The sequence below is a fragment of the Moschus berezovskii genome, chromosome 15, assembly GCF_049115385.1.
Source record: "Moschus berezovskii isolate FMDL1 chromosome 15, NW_MosBer_1.0, whole genome shotgun sequence".
In the NCBI taxonomy this organism is placed as follows: domain Eukaryota; kingdom Metazoa; phylum Chordata; class Mammalia; order Artiodactyla; family Moschidae; genus Moschus; species Moschus berezovskii.
Genome location: NC_142474.1, coordinates 74126816 through 74152749, shown reverse-complemented (window position 1 = coordinate 74152749; position 25934 = coordinate 74126816). Strand labels below are relative to the sequence as shown.

The following is a 25934-nucleotide window of genomic DNA, read 5'->3' as shown; positions in this document are numbered from 1 at the left end:
TGTTCGCCTGTATCCCTAGCAGTTCTAGACTGTCTTCCCTTTCTCTCAAAACTACTCCCAAGTCACTAATGACTACCTCATCGCTGAATCAAAGCCACACCTTTCCTGCCCTTGTCTATCTGAATTTCTCCTACCTCTTGGCATTCACTCTAACTGACCTCTTGGAGACACTCCCTCCTTTTGGCTAGGCTTTCAACATTCATTCCTTTTACCCTGAAGGCATGAACAGGTCATTGTGATCAAAGACACAGTTCTTATTAAATATCTCACAGTAAACACACAGGCATTGCCTCCTCACCCAGGACTGCACCTGGGGCCGTGTGTTGAGAGCAGGTCAGCTGTTCCACACCAGCAGGTGCAGAGCAGAAGGAAACCTTGTCCCTGCTGCTGAGAAGGGCCTTCTCCTCTCCTGGGAAGGCTGTCCTCCTTACTCTGGCCTTTGGTACGTAAGTAAAGATGTCACCCACCCCAACAAGGACCCTTCTGCCCAGTGTTTCTCCACCAATGGAGTGAGTCGTGTTGAGAAGCAAAGGAACTGCCCACTGTACAGTCCACACGCTCCAATAAGCCATGGGTGGGGCTGCTCCGTAGGGCACTCATCAGCGGGGGAGTGGGTGGAGTTGGCGGGGTTGTGGGGAGCAGAGACAGGCGCAGCTGCTCCAGGTAATGGGGCTCACAGGGCTCATTGCCATCTTGCATTAAGGTGTCCTGTGCAGCGTCTCCGCACATGGCAGCCCAAGCAGGAGCATCGGCCAAGCTGGTTCACACCAGGAACTGGGGTTTGAAGAGCCGGGAGCAAGGCCTCTGCAGGAAACACCCGGCAAGCAAGAGAAACGAGATGAAGCACAAGGGAAAGGAGGTTAGTATTTTTATTCCTAATATTTTGTTTTTTAACCTGGTAACTGTTTATGGGCTTTGCTGGTGACAAAATCTCTCCAGGAGCCTGATCTGGAGTCTCCAAGGTTCTGGGCTTCATCCTTTCTTGAAATATAAATTCTTAGGGAGACGGAGTACCTTCGGGGGACCTACTCTGGGCTGTAGGTCTTCCCTGCTCCTTGGGGAGATCAGACTATGAATTCTTTCAGCTATTAACTAGATGAACGGCTGCAGATGTCTGCGCTGAAGAGTCTCAGAAGATCTGGGCTTTTTACAAAACTGAGAAATCCCAGGGAAGTTTATTTCCCCACAGTTTCCCCCCTTGTTCCTAGAAGAGTTTCAGGCCCAACAGCAGCCACTGTAACCAGTCCAAGGAAACTTGAAGTTGATGGGCACCAAATCCTTCTGGCTCGTCTTGGGCAACATTTAATCAGCAAGATCCTTACTGAACAAAAGAAATTGGTCTCAGCTGAACTCCCCCAAGTCTTAGATTCAGGAATCTAAGCAAGTCCCCCAAAATTTTAGGGACTATTTTGGGAAGCAAGGTGGCTTCCTCCTTGTGTTTCCGAATTAACTTTTTCTACCTGATCCAGGGTATTGTAGGGAAGGAATATCTGTCACCCCAAAATGTGTCTCTTTGGCAAGAGAATGATTTTAGGCAGAACATTTTTAAGAAACAAAAGACTCAAAGTCTTTCTTTTGACCGCCTCCTTAAATGCTGAATAGTTTAGACAAAGGGCCTGGCTCAGGAAGAGAGCTACCAGAGATACTGAGAAAAAATGTGGGCCAGGTGGGGTCAGGGGAACTGCAGATCTTTCCAGAGAGCTCCAAACACTTGCTTTTCCATCTCCGTGTGAATCACCTTCCTCCACATTCTAGTCCCAAACCACTACCCACAACATCCTCCTTTGTTTCTAGCTGAAGATGGTATTTAAGGTGAGGGTTTCAACCATTCTGGTGAGTTACTCAGGTTTTCTTGTTCTCACCCATGCATACAGAAGTATACATGTTGTGAACCTTTTGTTTGCTTTTCTGTTAATCTGTCTCATGTTAAGTTGCTTCTTAACAAGCCAGATGAACCTAGAAGGATAAAATTTTTGTCCTCCCCCACAGGACACACCTGAGTACAGGTAGTTATGCTCATTTACAACTGGCATAGACTTTGCCTTGTCTGCAAGGAAGAGGGAGAAGGCAATGGCAAGCCACTCCAGTACTCTTGCTTAGAAAATCCCATGGATGGAGGAGCCTGGTAGGCTGCAGTCCGTGGGGTCGCTAGGGGTCGGACACGACTGAGCGGCTTCACTTTCACTTTTCACTTTCACACATTGGAGAAGGAAATGGCAACCCACTCCAGTGTTCTTGCCTGGAGAATCCCAGGGACTGGGGAGCCTGGTGGGCTTCCGTCTATGGGGTCACACAGAGTCGGACACGACTGAAGTGACTTAGCAGCAGCAGCAGCAAGGAAGAGATCTCTGGTAAACTGTTATCTATACAGCAGCACCAGCCAGTGAGCTCACGCTCACTTGAAGGCCTTAGCCATAGGTAGGGTCATCATGTTACCAAGTCCTATTGCTTCCTACAGGATGGGCCAATAAATCAAGAGATGAGTTGTTGGGGCAAGGAATAGCAACTTTGTTTGGAAAGCTGGTAGATCAAGATAATGGTGGACTCATGTCCCCAAGAACCACCTTGCCTGAGTTAGAATTCAGGCTTGTTTTACACTAAAAGGAGAAAGAGTAAAGTCAAACCTTTCCTGGTTCCCATCAGCCTCTGAAGGGGTTGTGTTAATTCCCTTCCTGCAGTCACTGACAGGTGGGCTTGGTCAGGTTGTTTTCTGGGAGGTAAAGACAGGTATTTCAGCTTAATGCTCACTATGCGGGAGGCAGGGCTCCCAGCGACAAGCCACTATGTATGCTGCTGCTGCTAAGTCACTTCAGTCGTGTCCGACTCTGTGTGACCCCATAGATGGAAGCCCACCAGGCTCCCCAGTCCCTGGGATTCTCCAGGCAAGAACACTGGAGTGGGTTGCCATTTCCTTCTCCAATGTGTGAAAGTGAAGTCGCTGTCGTGTCCAACCCTTAGTGACCCCACGGACTGCAGCCTACCAGGCTCCTCCATCCATGGGATTTTCTAGGCAAGAGTACTGGAGTGGCTTGCCATTGCCTTCTCTGGCCACTATGTATAATATAAGCATAAAGGCAACATCCCTTTAGTGCTGAACTTGTAATAGAATACAAAAGGGGCTTCCCTATTCACTTCAGCAGAAGTCAGGGCCAGATTTCATACTGCCTTTTGTGAAAAACCATGGAGTCGGTAATGCTCCCTAACTTGAGCAAACTCCATGAGATAGTGAAGGACAGGAAAGCCTGGCGTGCTGCAGTCCATGGGGTCGCAAAGAGTTGAACATGACTTAACCACTCAACGATAATAATGCTCCCTAAAGAGCTCTCTGAAACAGAGCCAGGAGGCTATTAACGCTTGTGACATAGGCATGTCTCAGCCTGGATGGAATCTGACCTTCCTATCATTTGTTGTCCTAATGAAGCCCTTCAGAACATCTGCCAAAAACTGAAGCTACTTCTCAGGCCACCCCTGCCCTAAATAATTTGTGATTCCGTAAGGACAAATATTTCCTGGCTTGTATCAGAGTCGCTCACAGTTCTCCTCAGGCAATTTTTGACAACCTGTGGCCTTTTATCTTCATAAACCCGACTCTTTTTTGGAACATTCTTTCAGTTTAACCTGAATCTCTTTTTCCCAAATTGCAATTTTTTTCCCTTCCAGTTTTATTGAGATGTAATTAACATGCAGCAGTGTATAAGTTTAAGGTGTAGAGCATAATGATTTGACTTACAAGATGATTACCACAATGTATTTTACTATAATTATAAACATAACTATATTCCTGCTACCTGGATATAGTGAAACATAACTAGAGCCACACTGCTGGACTACAGTAGAATTTTTAAGGTTCTCCAGAGGGGGAATAAAGACAGTAGGGGATTAGCTGTTTATCTATCCATCTGTCAGGAGACCTGAAATCTGTAGAGTGAGCCAGTAGACTGGAGATTCAGGGAAGAGTTGATGTTGCAGTCTTGAATCTGAATCCCCAGAATAACAGTCTGGAAACTCAGCCAGGGTTTCTATGCTTCAGACTTGAATTCCTTCCACTTTGTGGTTGCTGTTCAGTCCCTAAGTTGTGTTCGACTCTTTGCGACCCCATGGACTGCAGTCTTTGGGACTCCTCTGTCCTCCACTGTCTTTTGGAGTTAGCTCAAATTCATGTCCATTGAGTTGGTGATGCCGTCCAAGCATCTTGTCCTCTGCTGCCCCTTTCTCCTCCTGCTTTCAATCCTTCCCAGCATTAGGGTCTTTTCCGAGAAATCGCTCTTTGCATCTGGTGGCCCAAATAGTGAAGCTTCAGTTTCAGTATCAGTCCTTCCAATGAATATCCAGGGTTGATTTCCTTTCGGATTGACTGGTTTGATCTCCTTGCAGTCCAAAGGACTCTCAAGAGTCTTCTCTAGCACCACAATTTGAAAACATCCTTCCACTTTGAGGAACCTCAGTATTTGGGCTTGCAGCCTTCAGCTGATTGGATGAGGCCCATGGACATTACGGGGGGTAATCAGTTTTATTAAAAATTATTGCTTTAAATACTAATCACATCTAAAATATACCTTCACAAAAACATCTAAACTGACTTTGGAAAAAATGAATGCATTTCTTGGTAAACTAGAATAAAGAAAAATATGTGGCTTAGGTTTCCTAAAGACAAAAATAGTTTTTTTAAAAAACTTGTATTATTGGAGTTTAGCCAATGAACAGTGTGGTGATAGTTTCAGGTGCAGAGCAGAGTGACTCAGCCACACATATACATGTATCAGTTCTCCCCCAAATTCAGGGAAAGGTTTTGAAAGGCACTGTTAGTGGTGAGATGCCTGATAGCTGGTGTCCATCCTTCTGGATTGGTTGGTGGTGAGCTAAGTGGGTGGTTTTAGGAGTCAGTACCATCAGCTGGTCTGGGGTCTACACAGGTGTAGTCAGCATGCAGTTAACTTCTTCCACCTGGTGGGGGTTTCAGTATCTGCAGCAGAACTCCAGGATATGGCTCAGAATGTTATCTACAGCCCCTGAGGAGGAGTTGACTTTGATGTTTTAACTACTGTTCTTTTGTCTTGGACGTTTTCATTTATTTCAGCATTTTCTCACTTGTCTGATTACGTTTGCTCTTTCAGACTTGGGCAAAGCCTCAGAGGCTAAAGCTTTTCTACAAACAAGAGGCAGGTGCTGTGGGGAGGTCTTCACAGTGTTCTGCTCCATTTCCATTAGTTTTTCTTTTTAGTGTGCCTTCCTTTATTTTAAATAGATTCAAGAGGCGGAGGGAACGTTCCTAGTTAGGAGTTTTTCATTTGTTACCCACCTAGTCTGAAAAGTCTAGAAAATCTATCTTCTTAAAATACTCTGTGTGTCATATTCCCCCACCTCAGCTATTCAATGAGTATCATGTCCTTCAGAAGCTGCACACCCAAAACCAACCAAGTCCAGAGTCTAGTCTCTGTGCTGGATGCTAGAGATTCGAAAACCCAACAAAATGTGGCTTCTCCTCTCTCATGGGTTGTTACTGGGTCCCTCAATGCTCATGACCCATTGGACTGAATAAAGGTACTTTAGGAAACTGCAAATTTAATGGAAGGAAGTCATAGGAATGACCCCTTAGCATCTGAGATATTTATTAGGAGTTGGAGAGATTTGTTCTAAAGAGATGTAAAGTCTTGTAACAGCAGGAAACAATTTTTAAAAAATTTCATTGAAGTATATTTGACTCACAGTGTTGTGTTAGTTTCAGGTGTACAGCAAAGTGAATCAGTCATATATATATATATATATATAATCTCCATTCTTTTCAGGTTCTTTTTCCATATAGGTTATTATATAATACTGAGTAGAGTTCTCTGTGATATACAGTAGTTCCTTGTTGGTTATCTGTTTTATGTATTGTTGTTGTCGTTCAGGGGCTTAGTCTTCTCTCCAAGTCTTTGCGACCCCATGGACTGCACCACACCAGGCTTCCCTGTCCTTCACCATCTCCCAGAGCTAGCTCAAATCCGTGTCCATTGAGATAATGATGCCATCCAACCATCTAATCTTTTGTCGTCCCCTTCTCCTCCTGCCTTCAATCTTTCCCAGCATCAGGGTCTTTTCTAATGAGTCGGCTCTTTGCATTAGGTGGCCAAAATATTGGAGGTTCAGCTTCAGCATCAGTCCTTCCAATGAATATTCAGGATTGATTTCCTTTAGGATTGACTAGTTAGATCTCCTTGCAGTCCAAGGGACTCTCAAGAATCTTCACCAGCACCACAGTTCAAAAGCATCAGTTTTCTGGTGCTCAGCCTTCTTTATGGTCCAACTCTCACATCCATACATGACCACTGGAAAATCAGTTCAGTTCATTCAGTCGTATCTGACTCTGCAACCCTATGGACTGCAGCAAGCCAGGCTTCCCTGTCCATCACTAACTCCTGGAGCTTGCTCAAACTCATGTCCATCGAGTCGGTGATGTCATCCACCATCTCATTCTGAAGTCCCCTTCTCCTCCTCCCTTCAATCCTTCCCAGCATCAGGGTCTTTTCTAATGAGTCAGTTCTTCACATCAGGTGGAGAAAGTATTGGAGCTTCAGCATCAGTCCTTTCAATGAATATTCAGGACTGATTTCCTTTAAGATTGACTGGTTTGATCTCTGTGCAGTCCAAGAGACTCTCAAGAGTCTTCTCTTTTGAACACCACAGTTCAAAAGCATCAATTCTTCAGCTCTCAGCTCTTCTTTATGGTTCAGCTCTCACATCCATACATGACTACTGCAAAAACCATGGCTTTGACTAAATAGGACTGCTTTGGTATTACTTAACTACCAACACTATTTCATCTTTTTGTTTCTTTAATTTATTATTTGGGTATAGCCGATTAACAATGTTGTGATAGTTTGAAGTGAACAGTAAAGAGACTCAGCTATAGATATAAGACATGTATCCATTCTCCCCCTTGAAGAAGACTCTTGAGAATCTCTTGGACAGTCAGGAGATCAAACCAGTCAATCCTAAAGGAAATCAACCCATAATATTCATTGGAAGGACTGACGCTGAAGCTCCAATACTCTGGCCACCTGATGTGAAGAGCTGACTCATTGGAAAAGACCCTGATGCTGGGAAAGAATGAAGGCAGGAGGAGCAGGGGATGACAGAGAATGAGATGGTTGTATGGCATCACTGACTCAATGGACATGAGTTTAAGCAAGCTCCGGGAGATGGTGAAGGATAGGGAAGCCTGGCATGCTGCAGTCCATGGGGTCACACAGAGTTGGAGAGGACTGAGCAACTGAACAACAATTCTCCCCCAAACCCCTCTCCTATCCAGGCTGCCACATAACATTGAGCAGACTTCTCTGTGCTATACAGTAGGTCCTTGTTGGGATAGCTAGTGAGTTTGAGACAGTCATGTACACACTGCTGTCTTTAAAATGTTTTGCTTTTTTAGTTTTGGTAATGTAGTAATGAGAGTGAACGAAAAATCAAAAAGGAGAAGCCCAGATACATGAAGGTTGGAGTCTTGAAGAAGTGCTTCACAGAGGGAATGGATCCAGGGTAGAAGGGACATGAGAAAGTCAGTAAGGTGAGAACAGGCAAGAAAAGGTAATACATCTCCACTATCTTTAGACCAACTTACTAGCAGCAGAAGAAAATGTCTTGGGCTCAGTCACAGCCAAAGCCCAAACCTCAAAACGTAAGCAGGCGTATTCATTCCCCCATGCCAGTGGGCACGATGCACTTTATTTAGCTGTAAATCTTTCTGATGCTCTTCTTGTTTATGTAAGATCAGGAATCCCTTGTGGAGTCATAAAGGAACTTTCATAGGGTATGAATCCTCAGGTGTTCAAATGTCTAAGGAGGTGGACAGTCAGTACTGAAGATTGTGTGCATCTATTAATAACAGAATGCAATTGCTTTGTGTAATGGTTACAGCTGAGCATGGTGACTGTGGAGGTCACGTGATAAAACTGCACAGAGGGCCCCACACACCTGTGCTCGTCTGTTTGCCTGTGAAACGTGAGAAAGGGCCCTGATAGTAGCAATGGCACAGCAGTGTCAGTTTCTTCTTGTGATTGTACTCTAGTTGTAAATCATTAACTTTGGGGCAAGATGGGGAAAAGGTGCATGGGACTTCCCGGCTGTCTTTGCAAATTTCTGACAAGCTATAACTAGGAATTTCAAAACAGAAAATTAGAACAATGTCATCTGTGCAATAATCATTTAGCGAGATGTTTCCAGAAAAACATCACGCCTGGGACCCTTGCTACAGGCAGTGAATGAGTGAGTGATAGTCGCTCAGTAGTGTCCGAATCTATGAGACCCCATGGAATGTAGCCTGCCAGGCTCCTCTGTCCATGGAATTCTCCAGGCAAGAATACTGAAGTGCGTTGCCATTTCCTTCTCCAGGGTATCTGAACATGATCTTTACACCTCTCTGCTCTATTGGGGTCGCACAGAGTCGGACACGACTGAAGCGACGCAGCAGCAGCAGCAGCAGCTCTATCATGGGAGGCAGTCTGAAACAGAAGGCTGGAACAGTTAACCCCACAAGGACAGAACAATGATGTTCTGTAGGGGAAGCCTGAGAGGCTATGGTGTGGAGGCTGACCAAGAGTGGGAATCTAAGATTGTCAGGAAAGGGTGGGGGTCTCTCTGCAAGGCCCACCATTTACCAGTCGGCCTTCCAGGCAGTCGATGGCGGCCCCCGGGCCAGCAGGTACCGCACGCAGTCCGGGTGTCCCATGGAGGCAGCCTCGTGCAGAGAGAGCCCGCTTGTAGTCCTGTTTGACGGCCTCGATGTCCAGGTCCCAGGTTTCAACCAGATAGGCCAAGATGTCCCAGCGGCTATGGCGCGTAGCGTATGCAGGAGGGTATTTCCGGCAGGCCCCGCGCGCCCAACCGCGTGCAGCTCCTCTCATCCAACACCAACCAGCACTGCCGCCGCGGAACGCGGAGCGCGGTCACGGCCACGGGCTCCGGTCCGGCGGGAACGCTCCGCGACCCTCCTCCGGGCCCGGCCCCGCCGCCTCCGGGCCCGGCCCCGCCTCCGAGATCCTCCTCCGGCCCCACCCTGCCTGTCTGGAACTCTTCCCCAGACGTCCCGACCTTCCCCCAGCACCCTCAGGTTCCGGGCTGACCACGCGACCCGCGGGCCGCAGCGAACGCACGCGCGGACACTACCGCCCGCACTGGTTTCACTCTGAGGAGAAAGATTAGGTGAACCCCGGGGACTACCACCGCAGGTCCGGCCACAGGCGGCGCGAGCCTGGGAGGACAGGGTGGAGCCCGTGCGGCCCCGCCTGTGGCCCCTCCCTCCACTTCCGGTCCCGCCCATAGTCTTGGCCCCGCCCATCGCGCCGGCCGCGGCCCCTCCGTGAGTCCCTAAGCTCCAAGGAACTCTGGGAAAGTTGCTGCTCACGTCTTCCGCCCTGGCGGAAGCGCGGACGGGGCGGGGCCTGCTAGCGGTAGCACGGTTGAGCGTTCCGATTGGCCGCCTCAGCAGTCCATCAAGTGCGCCCTTCCTCTTGCGTGCTTCAATTGGCCGGGGAGACATTCCGTCAGCGTCGGCGGCGGGCTCTTCGCGGCCCTGCGGTGGCGGCGGAGCTAGTGGAGGAAGTCCTCGGCCTGCAGGGGTTCACACTGACCCTGGGAAAACGCGACCGGGAGCCCGGGTGGCCCGGGACCTGAGGCGGCGGCGGCGGGAGCCCCGATGCGGTTCGCTATAGTGCGTGAGGCCGCCGGCGTGGTGGGGACGCGGACGGGCCTGGTCGCGTGGACGCTGAGTGTCTGGGGTCTTTAACGGGTCTGGTCTCTGCGAGGTATGGTCCGCGGGGCCAGGGCGGATGAGATAGCGGCAGGCCGGGGCGCTGTTGGTGATGTGGGCGTCGCCGGAACGTGGCCTCGGCCGTGGGCAGCCAGCATTTCCTTTCCTGCTGCTTAGCTGTTTTGACCTTGGGCGAGTCATTTTGTGGTCTCCTTTTGCATCTTGCATTTGCAGTTGCCCTCCCCCTAACCTGAATATTGGGAAAACTGGGGTAATGTGGGAGGGCCTGGAGCTGGTGCATAGTCAGTGAGTTCTGAGCAAGCTGTGCGGGGTGTTGGCGGACGTGAGGTTTAGTGTTGACTTCTCTACCTGATCTTCCGAGGTGCTCTTCGTTTAACCCTCCTGGTGTTTTCTGTTCCTTCCGAAGGAAAATGGGAGCAGCTCTGCTTTTCAGGCCTGGAAATCGTTATACTTTGCTTCTTGTATCGCGCTTTGGTTTACAAAATACGTTAGTTACCTCATCTGCAAACAAGCCTGTAAGGCCTCATGGCAGGTGGGGAAATTGGGGCCTGAAGAAGTTAGGGATTTTCCCATGGGAGGATAAAGATCTCTGGAAGGAAGGACGGTAGCAGCCAGTGAGGGCCTGCTCGTGCCTGGCAATCTGCTCAAATAAGGAAGATAAAATGCAAAAAGATCTCTGACGTGAAAGCAAGCTCATTTTGCTCATGAGCGGATTGAATTTGATTAACTGAGTAGTAAGAATAGTCCTTGGAGACAGAACCAGGTGCAGTATCAGCTTTACCAAAGTTTTTGTTCTCTTCTGTCTTACCACGTCAAAAATAAAAAAGGAAGGCATGAAAGTTCCTTAAGGTTCACTAAGTTTTAGGAAATGCCAGTCGTTGGTATTGGTGCAGCTGGTAGCTCCACACTTTGCAGCTAACCTGCCCCCGCGCCCCCCCATCCCCCGCCATCCTTGTTACCAGTTGACTCCCTGGAGAAGGGAAAGTCTACCCACTCCAGTATTCTGACCTGGAGAATTCCATGGATTGTATAGTCCGTGGGGTCGCAAAGAACCGGACATAGCTGAGCAACCTTTCAGTTCACTTTCCACCTTTTCTTGGGTTAAGCCTCCAGTTTCCTTGCTCTTAAAAACAAAACACATTTGCAGTGTAGGAGAGAATATTTTAAATTCAGATAATTGGTTATTAAACTGTTGTCTCACAGGCAATTCTCCTCCCGTATTCTTCTTTTTTAAAAAAAAAGGACTGCTTATTAATTTGGCTGCGCCAGGTCTTTGTTGTGGCTATGCAGGATCTAGTGCCCTGACCAGGGATCAAACCCGGCCTCTGCATTGGGAGTGTGGTGTCTCAGTCACGGGACCACCAGAGAAGCCCCCCTTCTGTCTTCTTTAGGACCTGATTTTGGCCTGTATCCCCGTTTGAACAACTGGAGGACAGTGTATGTGGATCTATTCACAGCGCCTGAGATTCTCTAGAGCGAAAGCTTGCTGTTCAGGGGACAGATCTTGATAATATGCTTGCGGAAGGAGGTGTTCTGGGGTCTTACTGGTTTCCCCATTTGTCTGCTCGTCCCTTCTGTGCAGGTGTGTGGAATTTGTGGTATGCCCTGTAGTAATTCATTTCTCCTGTGGCTTGCCTTGGCATCGTTGCTACTTGGCTATCCTCTTTCCTTTTCCTGTTTTTTTTTTTTTTTCGTGGTTTCGTTGCATTCCGCAATTGTCATCAGAGGGTGTCCTGATGGGTTGACACGTTTTGTGGCCTCTGAGCGTGCGAACACTAGACTCTTGTTCATAGACTTAGAGCTCTAATTTCAGATTTGTTGTCATCCTCTCACTCTGCTTATTGTCCCCCTCTGTCCTTCCTAAGATGATTTTATTTAAAGATTGTGAGTTCTGTCTTCATCGGTCTTTGGAATTGTCTGCTCTTAGAGCATCTCACCAAAGCACCTCAAATCTTATGTCTACACCTGTCACTTACAGATGTTTTGAGGGCTAGTTTCCTATTTCAAAGTACCTCCTGGAGCTTAACCTGGCACTCAACAGATAATTTGAAAACAAAACAAGCAAGCATTTTCAAAACTGAAAACTTTCATTCTCCCTTGATTCCTGGAAGAAGTGATTAAAATGCAAACACGGTTTCTTCTTTACTCCTCAGCGTGGTTAATGATGTTATCACTGAGATCTGGCTAGAAATGTCAGTTACCTGTGTTGCTTTTTCTCTTCTGATCTCTCCTGTCCAGTGTTGGTCTTCACTTTCCCCTTATCCCTGTTTTTGCCACTGCTGCCCTCAGTCCTTGACCAGCTCTTGTCTCTGTTAGTAAAGTGACTTTCTGCCTTGTTTCTGTGACAATCTGCATGTTTACTCATCCTCTGCCTGCCTCCAGAGTTCCCATTCTAAGGTGTAAATTTGACCAGGCATTGACCCTGCTTAGGAAAGTGAGATAATTCTCTGAATGCCTCTAAGATAAAGTCCAAGTTCATTAGCATTATACTTAAGGGCCTTTGTACTCTGTGTTTCCAAATTCCTTTTTCATCCTTGTGAGTCTCTTGGTGTGATGAAACCTGACTTCCCACCACACCACTGCCATGCGTTTCTTTAGCGTTCCTGGATCTTGTTCATCTTGTGAGGCTGATCTCTTCATAAAGCCTTTTTCATCATTCCTAACTGGTCACTTTTCTCTCCTCCCATAGCATTTCATCATTGCATTTGTGTAGCACCTGCCATGCCTTATGTATAGTAACTTGTGTGTGTTTTGAGAGCTACCTTGTGGACAGGTGAAATCATTCATTTTTAAATTTACAGTGTCTCAAGTAGCATGTGACCCCAGAGATGCCAAGAGAGGAAGCCCTCGAGATGTTTGTCATGAATCTGGGGCATCATAGGTTCTTACATGTGGTTGTGGGATGAACTGACAGTAGAAAAATCCTTTCAAATCTTTAGAAATACAGTCTAGTCCGTACATCATGATCATTTTCTTGTTTTTCCTTTGTTTCTCCATTCCTGAAACACACATAGGAAAAAAAGCTCTCTCCATCCTTGCTTACTGTAGTAAGTGGTTTCTTTTCCACGAGACCAGCAGGTATTTGTGGCATCAGAGAACCTAACTGGGGACCTGTGAGAGTAGGCCTTTGGGTTTGTAGGGAAACAGGGACCTGGCTCTACATTGAGAGCGAGTCCTTGGAGGAGGTAGCACATTTGCTTCTCATACAGCTCAAACTTTGAATGAATTAAATATTTAGAGCTTTTTCCATTTTGAGTGTATAGTATTTAGTGATATCATGTTTACACTTTCCTGATGGGCATCCCTGGTGGCTCACATAGTCAAGAATCTGCCTGTAATTCAGGAGACCCAGGTTCGATCCCTGGGTCAGGAGGATCCCCTGGAAGAGGGCTTTGCTACACACTGCAGTATTTTTGCTTGAAGAATTCCACGGACAGAAGAGTCTGGTGGGCTCCAGTCCGTAGGGTCGCAATGAGTCAGACACGACTGAACGATTAATCCTTCCGCTCTCCTTACACTTACGTTTTCTAAGTACTGGAAGTTGGAGCTTTGGTTATGCTGTTCCACAGTGGTTTCTAAAAAAGGGACAGAGAATTTAAACCTGAGGTTTTTGGAAGCTGCTTTGAATCTTTCTGGTGGATTTGGAAGGGAGAATATTATCTTTCTTTTTTTTTTTTGCCACACAGCATGTGGGATCTTAGTTCCTCGACCAGGGATCAAACCTGCTTCCCCTGTAGTGGAAGCAAGCATGGAGTCTTAACCACTGGACCACCCGGGAAATCCTGAGACTATTACCTTCCATAGAGAGAACTCTGGACTTGAGGAGTCAGAAGGCTTCAGTTGTATCACCTACAACTGTTGTGACTTCAGGCAAGTTTTCCATGAGCCCCAGGTTCATCGTGTCACAAACAGGGTTGTGCAGAAGTCAGATGAGAATTTGTGAAAGAACTTCGAAAGCTATGAAGCTCACTGGCACACTGAGATAGAGTAGGATATCAAAACCGAAGAAGACAGCCTCAGCTTCTCCAGAGGGCAGTGCCGTAGTTGATACATTTGTTCATTTCATTCATTCATTCCATTAATATTTATGGAGCAGTGGGTGTGGGGTGCCTTTCTCCTCCCTCCCACCCAACTGTAAAGCTTTCATCTAGGGGCAGAAGACATGTTGATACACACCTAAACAGTGGTTTGAAAGTGAAAGTTGCTCAGTCGTCTCCGACTGTTTGTGACCCCATGGACTGTATATGGATTCTCCAGGCCAGAATACTGGAGTGGGTAGCCTTTCCCTTCTCCAGGGGATCTTCCCAACCCAGGGATCAAACCCAGGTCTCCCACATTGCAGGTGTATTCTTTACCCCTGAGCCACAAGGGAAGCCCGAGAATTCTGGAGTGGGTAGCTTATCCCTTCTCCAGTGGATCTTCCTGACCCAGGAATGAACTGGGGTCTCCTGCATTGTAGGCGGATTCTTTACCAACTGAGCTATCAGGGAACATGTTAATAAAACATATTGTAGTAATGGCACCAGTCTGTATGTGAACATCTCGTGTTAAATACATAGTTGTACAGGTAATCGTTGCATATGTCTTAGACACATACAGGGTGGTTTCATTGCTGCACAGCCTTGCCTGGGTTGAATGAATACTTTCTGTCTCACTGAGGTTGGGGACCACCACCATCCACGCTGCTGAAATTGGGCTCTTAGATCTCCCAGGGTGCATTTGACCTGTGAAGTACCCAACTCCTGGTAACAATGGGCCTGCCGCAGTGCACCTCTGCTGTCTTGCCAGAAACAAGAGGGTGTCTGCTTGGCCTGCACAGAGCCTCTCTGAGAAGGGCAAGAGGCTTGTGGGAGCAAACGGGATGAGGTTTGGTTTCTCTTGATTGGTGAAACCTCCCAGTGCGCCTCTTGCTAGGAGCTGTCGCTCTCGTCAGCCCCTGTGCCGGAGAGTTACCTTGATTTTCCTTTTTCACGTTTTTATTTAATGATCTTTCTCTTCAGGAGTTGTAGGCGCTTATTATCTTCAGCGTGTCCATTTAGGTCTGTAACCTGCACATCTTGGAGGGCTGTTTGGTATAAATTCTGATTAACGAAGGTTCAGTTCAGTTCAGTCGCTCAGTCGTGTCCGATTCTTTGCAACCCCATGAATCACAGCACGCCAGGCATCCCTGTCCATCACCAACTCCCGGAGTTCACTCAAAGTCATGTCCATCGAGTTGGTGATGCCATCCAGCCATCTCACTCTCCGTCGTCCCCTTCTCCTCCTGCCCCCAATCCCTCCCAGCATCAGAGTCTTTCCCAGTGAGTCAACTCTTTACATGAGGTGGCCAAAGTATTGGAGTTTCAGCTTTAGCATTAGTCCTTCCAATGAACACCCAGGACTGATCTCCTTTAGAATGGACTGGTTGGATCTTCTTGTAGTCCAAGGGACTCTCAAGAGTCTTCTCCAACACCACAGTTCAAAAGCATCAATTCTTTGGCGCTCCTCTTTCTTCACAGTCCAACTCTCACATCCATACATGACCACTGGAAAAACCGTAGCCTTGACTAGACAGACCTTGGTTGGCAAAGTAATGTCTCTGCTTTTTAATATGCTGTCTAGGTTGGTCATAACTTTCCTTCCAAGGAGTAAGCGTCTTTTAATTTCATGGCTGCAGTCAGCATCTGCAGTGATTTTGGAGCCCAAAAAAATAAAGTCTGACACTGTTTCCCCATCTATTTCCCATGAAGTGATGGGACCAGATGCCATGATCTTTGTTTTCTGAATGTTGAGCTTCAAGCCAACCTTTTCACTCTCTTGTTTCACTTTCATCAAGAGGCTTTTTTTTAGTTCCTCTTCACTTTCTGCCATAAGGGTGGTATCATCGCATATCTGAGGTTATTGATATTTCTCCTGGCAATCTTGATTCCACCTTGTGCTTCTTCCAGCCCAGCATTCCTCATGATGTACTCTGCATATATGTTAAATAAGCAGGGTGACAACATACAGCCTTGACGTACTCCTTTTCCTATTTGGAACCAGTCTGTTGTTCCATGTCCAGTTCTAACTGTTGCTTCCTGACCTGCATACAGGTTCCTCAAGAGGCAGGTCAGGTGGTCTGGTATTCCCATCTCTTTCAGAATTTTCCACAGTTTATTGTGATCTACAGTCCATTCTGGAGGAGATCAATCCTGGATGTTCATTGGAGGGACTGATGCTAAAGCTGAAACTGCAATACTTTGGCCACCTCATGCGACGAGTTGACTCACTGGAAAAGACTCTGATGCTGGGAAAGGTTGGGGGCGGGAGGAGAAGGGGACGACGGAGAATGAGATGGCTGGATGGCATCACGGACTCTGTGGACATGAGTTTGAGTGAACTCCGGGAGTTGGTGATGGACAGGGAGGCCTGGCGTGCTGTGATTCATGGGGTCGCGGAGAGTCGGACACGACTGAGCGACTGAACTGAACTGAACTGAACATGGAATGCAAAAAAGTGACTTGGTGTCAATTTCAGGTGACCCTGGAATGGTTAGGGTGGGCATGACCTCAGTAACAAACAAATCCAAACACACAGTGACCTCAGGACTCCAGCTCGTTTCTCTGTCCTGTAGCAGTTTCAGGTGACTATAGAGTGTGTGTGTGAGTGTTGTGGAGGCGGACTCAGGTGGTTTTCACTAAGTCATGTCTGACTCTTTGCGACCCCATCGTCTATAGTCCACCAGGCTCCTCTGTCCATGGGATTTCCGAGGCAAGAGTACTGGAGTGGGTTGCCATTTCCTTCTCCAGGGAATCTTCCCGACCCAGGGATCGAGCTCAGGTCTTCTGCATTGTAGGCAGATTCTTTACCAACTGAGCCACCAGGGAAGCACTGGTGCTCTTTAAAGCAGTAATCCAAGGACCCAGGCTGTTGGAGGGTCTTCCTTTTTGAACGCGTGGCCTCTAGGTTTCCCTGGGGTCACCTTCCTGTTCCCTGGATGGGACTAGAGCGCAGAGGAAGGGGCAGGAGAGGCTTTACGGGCCGGGCTTGGGAGAGGTGCACGCTCCTCCGCATGTGTTCCCTGGGGCCCCAGCTCCCGGCACGACGGGAAGGCGTGGACCAGCCATGTGCCAAGGAGGGAGGGGATGGGCCATCTTCACCACGAAACCAGGAGCACCCTGTTCCACTTTGGGCGACTTGTCTTATAAAATGTCTTGCAATCAGGAGGATGAGAAAATGAAGCCAGGTGGATTCCAGCAGAATTGAGGTGTCCTAGCACGCACTTCTCATTCAGGCAGCATTGGAGTAGCTGTGATTTGCGGAGTGTCATGTCGAGGGCTTTGAGGGAGAAGTCGAGGGGACATGTTCCCTGCCTTCTCAGGGCTGGGGGTGTCTCGTGCAGGTTTAGTGATGATCAGTATAATAATGATCATTGCGGGGAGCTGAGGAGATCTAGTCTTCAGCTGTGCACTTGACCTGAGGGGGTGGTGGGGTGATGACAATCATCAGGGTGAAGAGCACGGTGATTGGCAGAGGGCTCCAGGTACTCACCACTTGGGAGTCAGACACAAGGACTGGGACCCACACCTGCAGTGCCAATGGTCTGCCAAGCAAGGTTGGGGGGTGGTGGGGGAGACTCTAGAAACAGGGCCCTAGCGATGGAGGATCTATGAAGCGTCTCCCTGTAAGAGCCGTCACAGTAAAAGCAGCATGGGATGGGCAAAATCTTGCTTGACAAATGGTTTTCCTGCCTTCCCAGTGTTTTTCTGTCATGACATAAGGGATATGACACTGTGGTCAGCTCTAGAGGCACAGGTGCCCACTGCCGCCTGGAGACGATTCTGCTGGACCTTTCTGGAGCCTCACATAGTTTGGAAAGCCCACCAGCAAGTGTCATGTTCCTCCATCCCTCTTAATGGTACACTTTCATCACAGTGCACTTTAGCTGCTTCCTGAAGAATCACGAGCATCTTCTAATAAGTGCCCTTGGAGAGTCGTGCAGAGAACACCTGCTGTTTGGAGGACAGGACCTCATGAGGTCTGGGGACTCGGAAGGAAGGGGTAGCATTTGAACATCCTTATTTTGATAAAGTTAGGTTTAAGTTGCTGATTTTAAAATATATTAATAAGGCTAGAAGCTGGTTAGAATATTCCTATAGTAATTTTAAATAATTTCACAAGAATATTGATGCTGTTAGAACATAGCTTCTTTTAAGCGGCTCATCATGGCATGGTCTACGTGTAATTCTGCGCTAATGGGCTGCGTCAGCCTCCCTGTGGGTGTCGCTAGGTGCTCCCATCTGTCTGGTTGGAACCGCGTGACTGTGGTGTGAACTCCGCGTGTCAGCTCCTCAGGGTCCTCGTCGTGACTCGACTGTGAGTGACCACATGGAGGAGGCCTCCCTGCTCCAGATCTGAGCGCATCACACAGCCTCTGACTTAGACGCCTTGCTAACTCCTGAGACGGTGGCAGGGGCCCCGGCTCCCACACAGTGAGGCGCAGAGACCCGAGAGGCAGGAGAAGCAGTCTTGGTTTCTGATCTCTCGCTGAAGTTAGAAGAGGAAATAAGCAGTAAAAGCACCACCTCTGCCTCTCCCGGGTGTGCAGTCAGGGCCATGGGGACCATTCCGGATGGACAGGGCAGGCAGCCCTGCTGGTGCCCAGAGGCCAGATGGCCCCGCCTGGGCACCTCTGCGCCAGCGATGGCTTCATGCGGAATGCTCTGGGCTGTACCCAAAGGCTGAAAGCAGAACACTCGCGCAGGTCTGTGCTGGCACCAAGGCCCTGGGTCATGTGAATTTGCGGGTTTGACATTGGTAATCTTACTCCTTTGTGATTTTATCTATGAAAACTTTCTCTCCAGGCCAGTTTACCTATAGACCTTCACCTTCTTTGAAGAAGGCATTCTCCGACTGTCGGTAGCTTTCCTCAGCTGTCTCCAGTTCTAATTCTGGACATTGGATTTGCCAGCTCTGAAACAGCTGGGCATGTTGGAGGAGAAAGCCGAGCTGAGTCATATATCTGGGATCTAGAGGGTTGATGGGTTTATTGACTGGAATTCTGCAGCTGCTCCTGTAGTTTAGCCGAGTGGGTTTGAAGCACCTGAACTAGGGGCCAGGGTTTGTCAGTGTAGTTGTCCCAAGGTACCTGCAGGGGATTCCTTCCAGGACCCTACACGGCACCAAAATCCCAGAGCTCTCAGGTCCCTAAGAGGCTACCCTATGGACAGGGACCTCCGAGCCCCTTAGCCTCAGATTCATCCAGCTCATGTTAGTGTTGATCTGTGGTTGATTAGCCTAGTGACATGAAAGATTCTGAGCAGGAGAGGTAAACTTTCATGTCTTACTTTTTAAAAGAGAATAATCAGACTTTAAGCTTTTTTTTTCAATATAGAAAACTTTTAAATTTATCCTTTATTTTTTCATTATAGAAAAACTGAACTTTTTCTTTTCTTCCCTCTGTGAGTATGAATAAGACTTGGTTTTTAGTGTAGAGGAATATGTTCCACAATGAAATAATGAAATTTATAAAACCATTACAGTGGAAGGGATATTTTCTGGTCAGAATAAGAAAAAACGTACGACTTGGCTTTATGAAAGGTGTTTTCAGTAATACAGAACAGGCTGTGACTGGACTGCTGACATGCTTCATGTCTTGCCATTAGGGACTGTCTTTATGATTTATTTCAATGCTTTACGCAGTCACATCTAAGCTTTGTTCAAGAGAATAAGCAGATGGGTAAATTTGTGTCAGGTTTTATAGTTTGACAAGGCTTTTGGGGGGTGTTTTCTCATTTAATCATTTTAGCACCCCTGAGCCTTCAAGAAGCTAAGTGACTGGGATCTACCAGGGGCATTTTAACTCTGAATTCAGGTCTCTGTAGCATATTTCAGAGGGCCTTGTAGAGCTAATTTTCTGTGGAGAAATAATTTTCTAAAAGTCTTGAAATATCCATGAAGTTTTTTTAAAATTTCTGTTAAGCCTTCAAAAAATGGATTGAAATTTTGAAGCATCGTTTCTGAAGAAGCTACGGGCTGAGGGGGTTGGGTTATTGATTCATAATATAAATTATACCAGATACACATATTGATGTCTTGGTTTTAGATGTTTTTGGGGTTACAGGAAATGTTGAGTGAAATTCTAGCGTGTGATATTACAGTTTAGAATATTTTTAGGACCTGTGAAAGTATGGTACTGGGAGGAAGTGATTCCTCTGTTGGCCATCTGTAAAGGGTCACTTTAATTCTCTTGCGTGTGTTCTTTTTCTCTCTTACCGTTTTTTTAAAATGTAAGTGTTCTGTTTTACAGTATTGTAACTATGGTATTTAATGACATTGGAGGGGTTAGATCGTAAATGCGGTAATATGCAGAAACAGGAAGAGCATCAGCTAAATATGGAAAATAATTACCTGGCAGAAAATGCCTAACACAAACATAAATATGTCAGTACACTCAAGCCAGAACTCTGGCACAGTCGCTGTTGTGTTGCTGAGGGGAATATGAAACTTTCTCCCATGAAGATGCTGGAGAGCAGTCTCGGTTCTTTTCCTCTCGGGGGCCTTGCTCCCATCCTCTTACACCAGTGCCGAGCGTTGGGGTGCTCGGGGGGTCGGGGTTGCAGCCAGGGGCACTGTCCCCTTAGTGCCTTCTGCTTCTGCGACTTGGGGAAGCTGGCATATTCAAGGGACAATGTGTGAGTTTATTTTTAAAAAGCTACAGCCAGCTCTTAAAATATTTATGGTTAATGTGGGAATATAAAGAGCCTGGGTGAAGTCAGCAAAAGATGACAGATCTCTGTTTGGGCAATAGTGGCAACTTTTCAAATGAGCATTTCATGGTCAGGGCTTCTGGAAAGCATGATAGGTGAAAAACAAGGTTATTTTAGGATTCTAAAATCCTGAGGAAGAGATGCTAAGAAACCATGAGATACTGAAAATTGATGGGCAAGTAGAGAAAATGGAAAGGGCTGGCTCAAGTGGTCCACAGTCACCGTATTCCTAAAAATTAAGTTTAATTTGCTGACTATCTTGTAGAATTTGTGATAACTAACAAGAGTCCCATTTCTTCTTCCCTTTGGTACAAAACAGTGAGACGGTTTAAGCGGAAGCATCTTACAGCCATTGAGTGCCAACATCTTGCTCAGAGTCACTTGGCTGCGTCCCAGTCCTTTGGTCAAAGATGGACAAGCAGAGACCCGAACCACGGTCTCTATCCTAGACCCAGAACCAAAAGAGGGACTAGGGGTATGTCTTTCCTGCAAATACCTTGCGTTTCAGAATCTGTAGTGTGTGCGGCCTTTGAGTATCTCAGTATTTGTAGATGTTGTTACTGTGATCTTACAGTCCTGTTGCAATAGTCTGACCATGTGATAGAGCCTGATATAAATATTTTTTGTATTAAGCTTTATATGTAATCAGTAGACCAATAAATATGTCCTTGTCTCTTTCCCGTATTGAAATAGATAATTGAAAATTAGTTTGTCTCATTCAGGTCAGCGAAGGGTCATCAGTCATTCCTCATTTCTTGTGTGTTCTTTGTGGCTTCTCTGTCTAGGTCGACGATGCCTGAGATACAGCTTTGACTTCTTCCTCTCTGGCCAGCAGCGGTGTACCAATGACATGGCCAAAAGCAATTCTGTGGGCCAGGACAGCTCTAAGGACTCAGAGGATGAAATGATCTCCGCGGCAGGGAGCCCCTGTGCCCTGTCTCCAGGGGGAGACGGAGAAGCCAGGCTGCACTTGTCAGGGTCCGCTTTGCCTGCAAGGAAGCGGTCTCGGTCCTTAGAGGATGAGAGGAATCCAGCCCCAGGCGCCAGTCCGTGGGATGGGGTGTCTAAGAAGACCCCATGGCGTCCCCCGTCCCCATCGAGCACATGGCCCTGGGAAGCCAGGGCGGAAGCAGAGGCCGGGGTGGGGCAGCTCAGCGCGCAGCCTGGAGAACCCAGCCAGGAGGTGGAGGACATTGGTCCAGACCCTGTTCCTGACTCTCACTACGGGCTCCTTGGGACCTTGCCCTGCCAGGAGCCCCCAAGCCACATCTGCAGCCTGCCCAGCGAGGTCCTGAGGCACATCTTTGCTTTCCTGCCCGTGGAAGACCTCTACTGGAACCTGAGCTTGGTGTGCCACCTCTGGAGGGAGGTCATCAGTGATCCTCTGGTATGGAACGTGCTCTTCGTTCTCTGACATTTGCTCTAAATCTTCACGGATTCGCCTCGCTTAACGCATCCTCCTGACGATGGCATTTCTTCAGAAATGTTAGTGTCCGTTGTCCTCTAGAATCGAATCCCAACCCCTGGAGGCACCTGAGACCTTCCGTGTGTGCCCCACCTTATTCTTTACTCCAGGCTCACTGCTGACTTCTCTCCAATTCACCCCGGTATTCTGTCCACAGCACACGGCGTGCTGCCTCCCAGCTGGGGACTGTGTGGTATTTCCCTTATGTTGATCTAGTCTGCACCCCACAGCCAACCAGTCCAAAGAGTCCCTCATATCTCTGTTGACATCTCACCTCTTCCAGGCTGCACTCCAAGTAACTCCTCTTCTCTGCTCCATCCCACGGAAGTCACCCTGTCTCTCTTCCTTACGCTATTATAGTGCTTCACACCTCTGTTCAAGCCTGTGATGTTCTGCTGTGACCTTAGAGCCTTCCTCCTTCATTTCACATTAGAGCACTGCTGGAGGGCTGGTTGTCCTGTTTGTGCATCCTCCACTGTGTGTTCCACTGTCTCATGGTAGTTTACACGTATTAATAGGAGGTGATTGCTAAATGAGTGTTGCCTGTAGTCACAGGAGTACCTTCTGAGAAGGACACAGGCGCAACCCACACTCTTAGAAAGGATTTCCTGGTACCGTTAGCCCACAGCCTGTGCTTCTGTTTGTTGTGTCATTATATTTCTCAGGTTCAGGTCTCCAGGAAGCCTGAGGGCTCAGAGAATGTTCTGCTTAGCTAGTGTGTCCCTTAGACCAGCCATTGGGAATAAGCCAGAGGTAGAATTTAACCCATTCTTCAAATGTGTGTGTTTAGCCACTCAGTTTCATGCAACTCTTTGCGACTCCATGGATGTAACCCACCAGGCTCCTCTGTCCATGGGATTCTCCAGGCAAGGATACTGGAGTGGGTTGCCATGCCCTCCTCCAGAGGATCTTCCCAACCCAGGGATCAAACCCAGGTCTCCCACATTGCAGGCAGATTCTTTACCGAGTGAGAAGTTGAAAACCTTGGAGATGGAGGGCAAGATGGATATGTTAAGAGTTAGTACATTTCTCTTCCAAGCCCAAAGGATTTTGGAGGAAATTTCTCATCGTTCTTGCTCCATATTTTGCTTGGGGGTCTTGTCTCCTACCTTCAGACAAGTATCTTTCTGTTTTTAGTTGTGAACTTTATTTTGGGTCGGTATTTCTGGGCATTTGATTAAGGTCTCTGGTGGGAAATGGGGATAAGTGAGGGTTCCTGCCATTCTGCTTGAGAAGATTTCGGAAAGATATCACAGCTTATTCTTACATCTTGAAATGTTAGGACAATGCCCTTTTTATCATCACCAGCAATGACGTGATGGTGTTACTTTCAGTGACCTTGTCACAGCTCTCATTTTCTTTTTATTTCTTGTGGTATCTTTGTCTACCTTTGGTATAAGGTTATGCTGGCCTCAGAATAAGTCTGAAGTGCTCCCTCCTCTTCAGTTATTTTGAAGAATTTGAGGGGGGTTGATACTACTTCTTTAAATGTTCAGTAGAATTTTTCAGTGAAGCAATCTAGTCCTGGTTGCCTCCTTTTTGGGAGACTTGACTTTTGATCCAGTCTCCTTACTCATTGGGCTTCCCTGGTGGCTCAGATGGTAAAGAGCCCGTCTGCAGTGCAGTTGACCCAGGTTTGATCCCTGGGTTGGGAAGAGTCCCCTGGACCAGGAAATGGCAACCCACTCCAGTATTCTTGCCTGGAAAATCTCATGGATGGAGGAGCCTGGAGGGCTCATTATTGATCTGTTCAGATTTTGTTTCTCCATGATTCGGTCTTGGTAGGTTGTGTGTTCCTCGGGATTTATTGATTTCTTCTAGAGTGTCTGGTTGGTTGACCTGCAATTATTTGAAATATTCTTATAGCTCTTCTTATTTCTATGACATCGGTTGTAACATTACTCTTTCATTTCTGGTTTTGGTTATTTAAATCTTCCCTTTTTTCCATAATGTATCTAATTGTTGTCAATTTTGTTGATCTTTAAAAAAATACTCTGATTAGTTTTATTGATATTTTTCCTCTGTTTTTCTATTCTTTCTTTTATTTCTCCTCTATAGTCTCTTTTATTTCGTTCCTTCTGCTAGTTTTGGATTTAGTTTGTTCTTTTTCTAGGTCCGTTAGGTGTAAATTAATTGGTTGTTGATTTGTGATCTTTTTAAATGTAGTTTTTATAGCTATAAACTTAACTTGCATTTCATCCCATGCATTTTGGTACCTCTGTTTTTATTTCTTTGTGATTTCCCTTTTGACCTATTGGTTGCTTTAAAAATGTGTTGTTTAATTTTCTCATATTTGTGGGTTTTCCAGTTTTCTTTCTGCTGCTAATTTCTAGTTTCATTCTGTAGTGATTGAAGAACATACTTTCTATAATTTCAGTCTTTTAAAATGGATTAAGACTTAGTTCGTGGCCACATACGTGATCTGTCCTGGACAGTGTTCTGTGTGTACTTGAGAAGATTGTATACTGTGGTTGGGTAGAGTGTTCTTTATATGTCAGTTGGGTTCAGTTGGTCTAGCGTTGTTTGTGCTATCCGTTCTTGAAAGCGGAGCATCAGAGTCTCCTCTTGTCTGTTTCTTTCTTCAGTTCTGCCCGTATGTGCTTCCTAGAATTAGGACTTTGATATTTGGTACGTGCACATTTATAATTGTTATAGCTCCTTGGTGAACTGACCCTTTTATCCTTATATAATCTTCTTTGTCTCGCCTAAAATTTTTGACTTACAGTCTGTTTTGTTAATATTAGTACAGCTGCAGCTCTCATGTTGTTTAATCCTAGTTGAAACTGAGTCATTAGTGTCTCGACAGGCACCAGACTGTTTCAGACAGGAAAGCTGAAGGTCTAGCTCTCCCTAGATTCTGTAACAAGTTGGTGTTGGAACCAAGAAACTGAGACCCACCTTCTCGTTTTCGACTAGAATCTGTGTGATGTTTCTGCCCTTTTGTCCAGCGTTTGAGTTGTGAGCTATAGTTGCTTTCTAAACAGCTGTCTTATGTCTGTAGCCTGGTCTCTAATAGCCATTGCCTGCATGTCGTTTTGGATTTCTTAAACTGTCTAGTTCATTCCTTGGAAAAAGCTGTATCACCGATACCTGATGAATGAAGAGCAGGCCGTCAGCAAGGTAGATGGCATCCTGTCGAACTACGGCATCGAGAAGGAGTCGGACCTGTGCGTGCTGAACCTCATCCGGTAGGTCACCGTCCTGTGGGAGGAAGTGGGTTTCTGAAGTCCTTTCTGAGAGATCAGCACTTAATGGATCATTTTCCCACGGACACTGCTGTGAATATCTTAACAGCTACACAGCCACCACGAAGTGCTCCCCGAGTGTCGACCCTGGACAGGCGTTGTGGAGTCTGAGGGATCACCTCCTCCTCTCCGAGGCAGAGGCCTGCGTGCGCCAACACCTCCCTGACCTCTATGCTGCCCCTGCCGTACGTGAAGAGTCTGTGGGGAGGGCTGGGGAGGCGTCACCTTTTCTCTTTGGAAGAAAATGTCTTGGTGGTCAGGTGTGGCTGAAAGTTGTTTCAGATTTATTTTAAAAATCTTCCTTAAATCTCTCCCTTGAAGCCTTAATCTTTGTCATTGGTCCCAAAGAGAAATAAATGGCCACAGATTCTTTAATTTGGAAGGAATTTTAAAAAGCATTTCATCCAGTTTTCTATTCTGTTGAGCACTTTGAACAGAGGATGGTCACCTAGCCTCCAAACACTTTGATTGTAAGAGTTTCTTTACAAGGCAGCCCATTGTATTGGTGACAGCTTGGGTTTTCTGAAAGTGAAAGTTGCTCAGTCATGTCTGACTCTTTGTGACCCCATGGATTATATAGTCCATGGAATTCTCCAGGCCAGAATATTGAAGTCGGTAGCCTTTCCCTTCTCCAAGTCGTCTTCCCAAGCTAGGGATTGAACCCAGGTCTCCCGCATTGCAGTTGGATTCTTTACCAGCTGAGCCACCAGAGAAGCCCAGAGAAATGACAGGCTTTGTACTGACACGTG

The 25934-nt window shown here is 46.9% G+C and overlaps 1 protein-coding gene across 4 annotated transcripts in view; it reads left to right on the top strand.

The window, feature by feature from the left end:
• The first annotated feature begins 710 nt into the window (after positions 1-710).
• The window catches only part of FBH1 (F-box DNA helicase 1), a 51807-nt gene continuing 26583 nt past the window's right edge, over positions 711-25934 (top strand). The window contains exons 1-5 of one of the 4 annotated variants that reach the window (XM_088844265.1): positions 711-859; positions 20795-20950; positions 21261-21862; positions 24998-25128; positions 25235-25370. In XM_088844265.1, coding sequence (XP_088700391.1) covers positions 21326-21862; positions 24998-25128; positions 25235-25370 — 804 coding nt within the window. In that variant the 5' untranslated portion in view covers positions 711-859; positions 20795-20950; positions 21261-21325. Of the gene's footprint in view, positions 860-9526; positions 9783-20794; positions 20951-21260; positions 21863-24997; positions 25129-25234; positions 25371-25934 lie in introns of those variants that run through there. The other 3 variants (XM_055426876.2, XM_055426882.2, XM_055426890.2) reach the window with 3 other exon arrangements.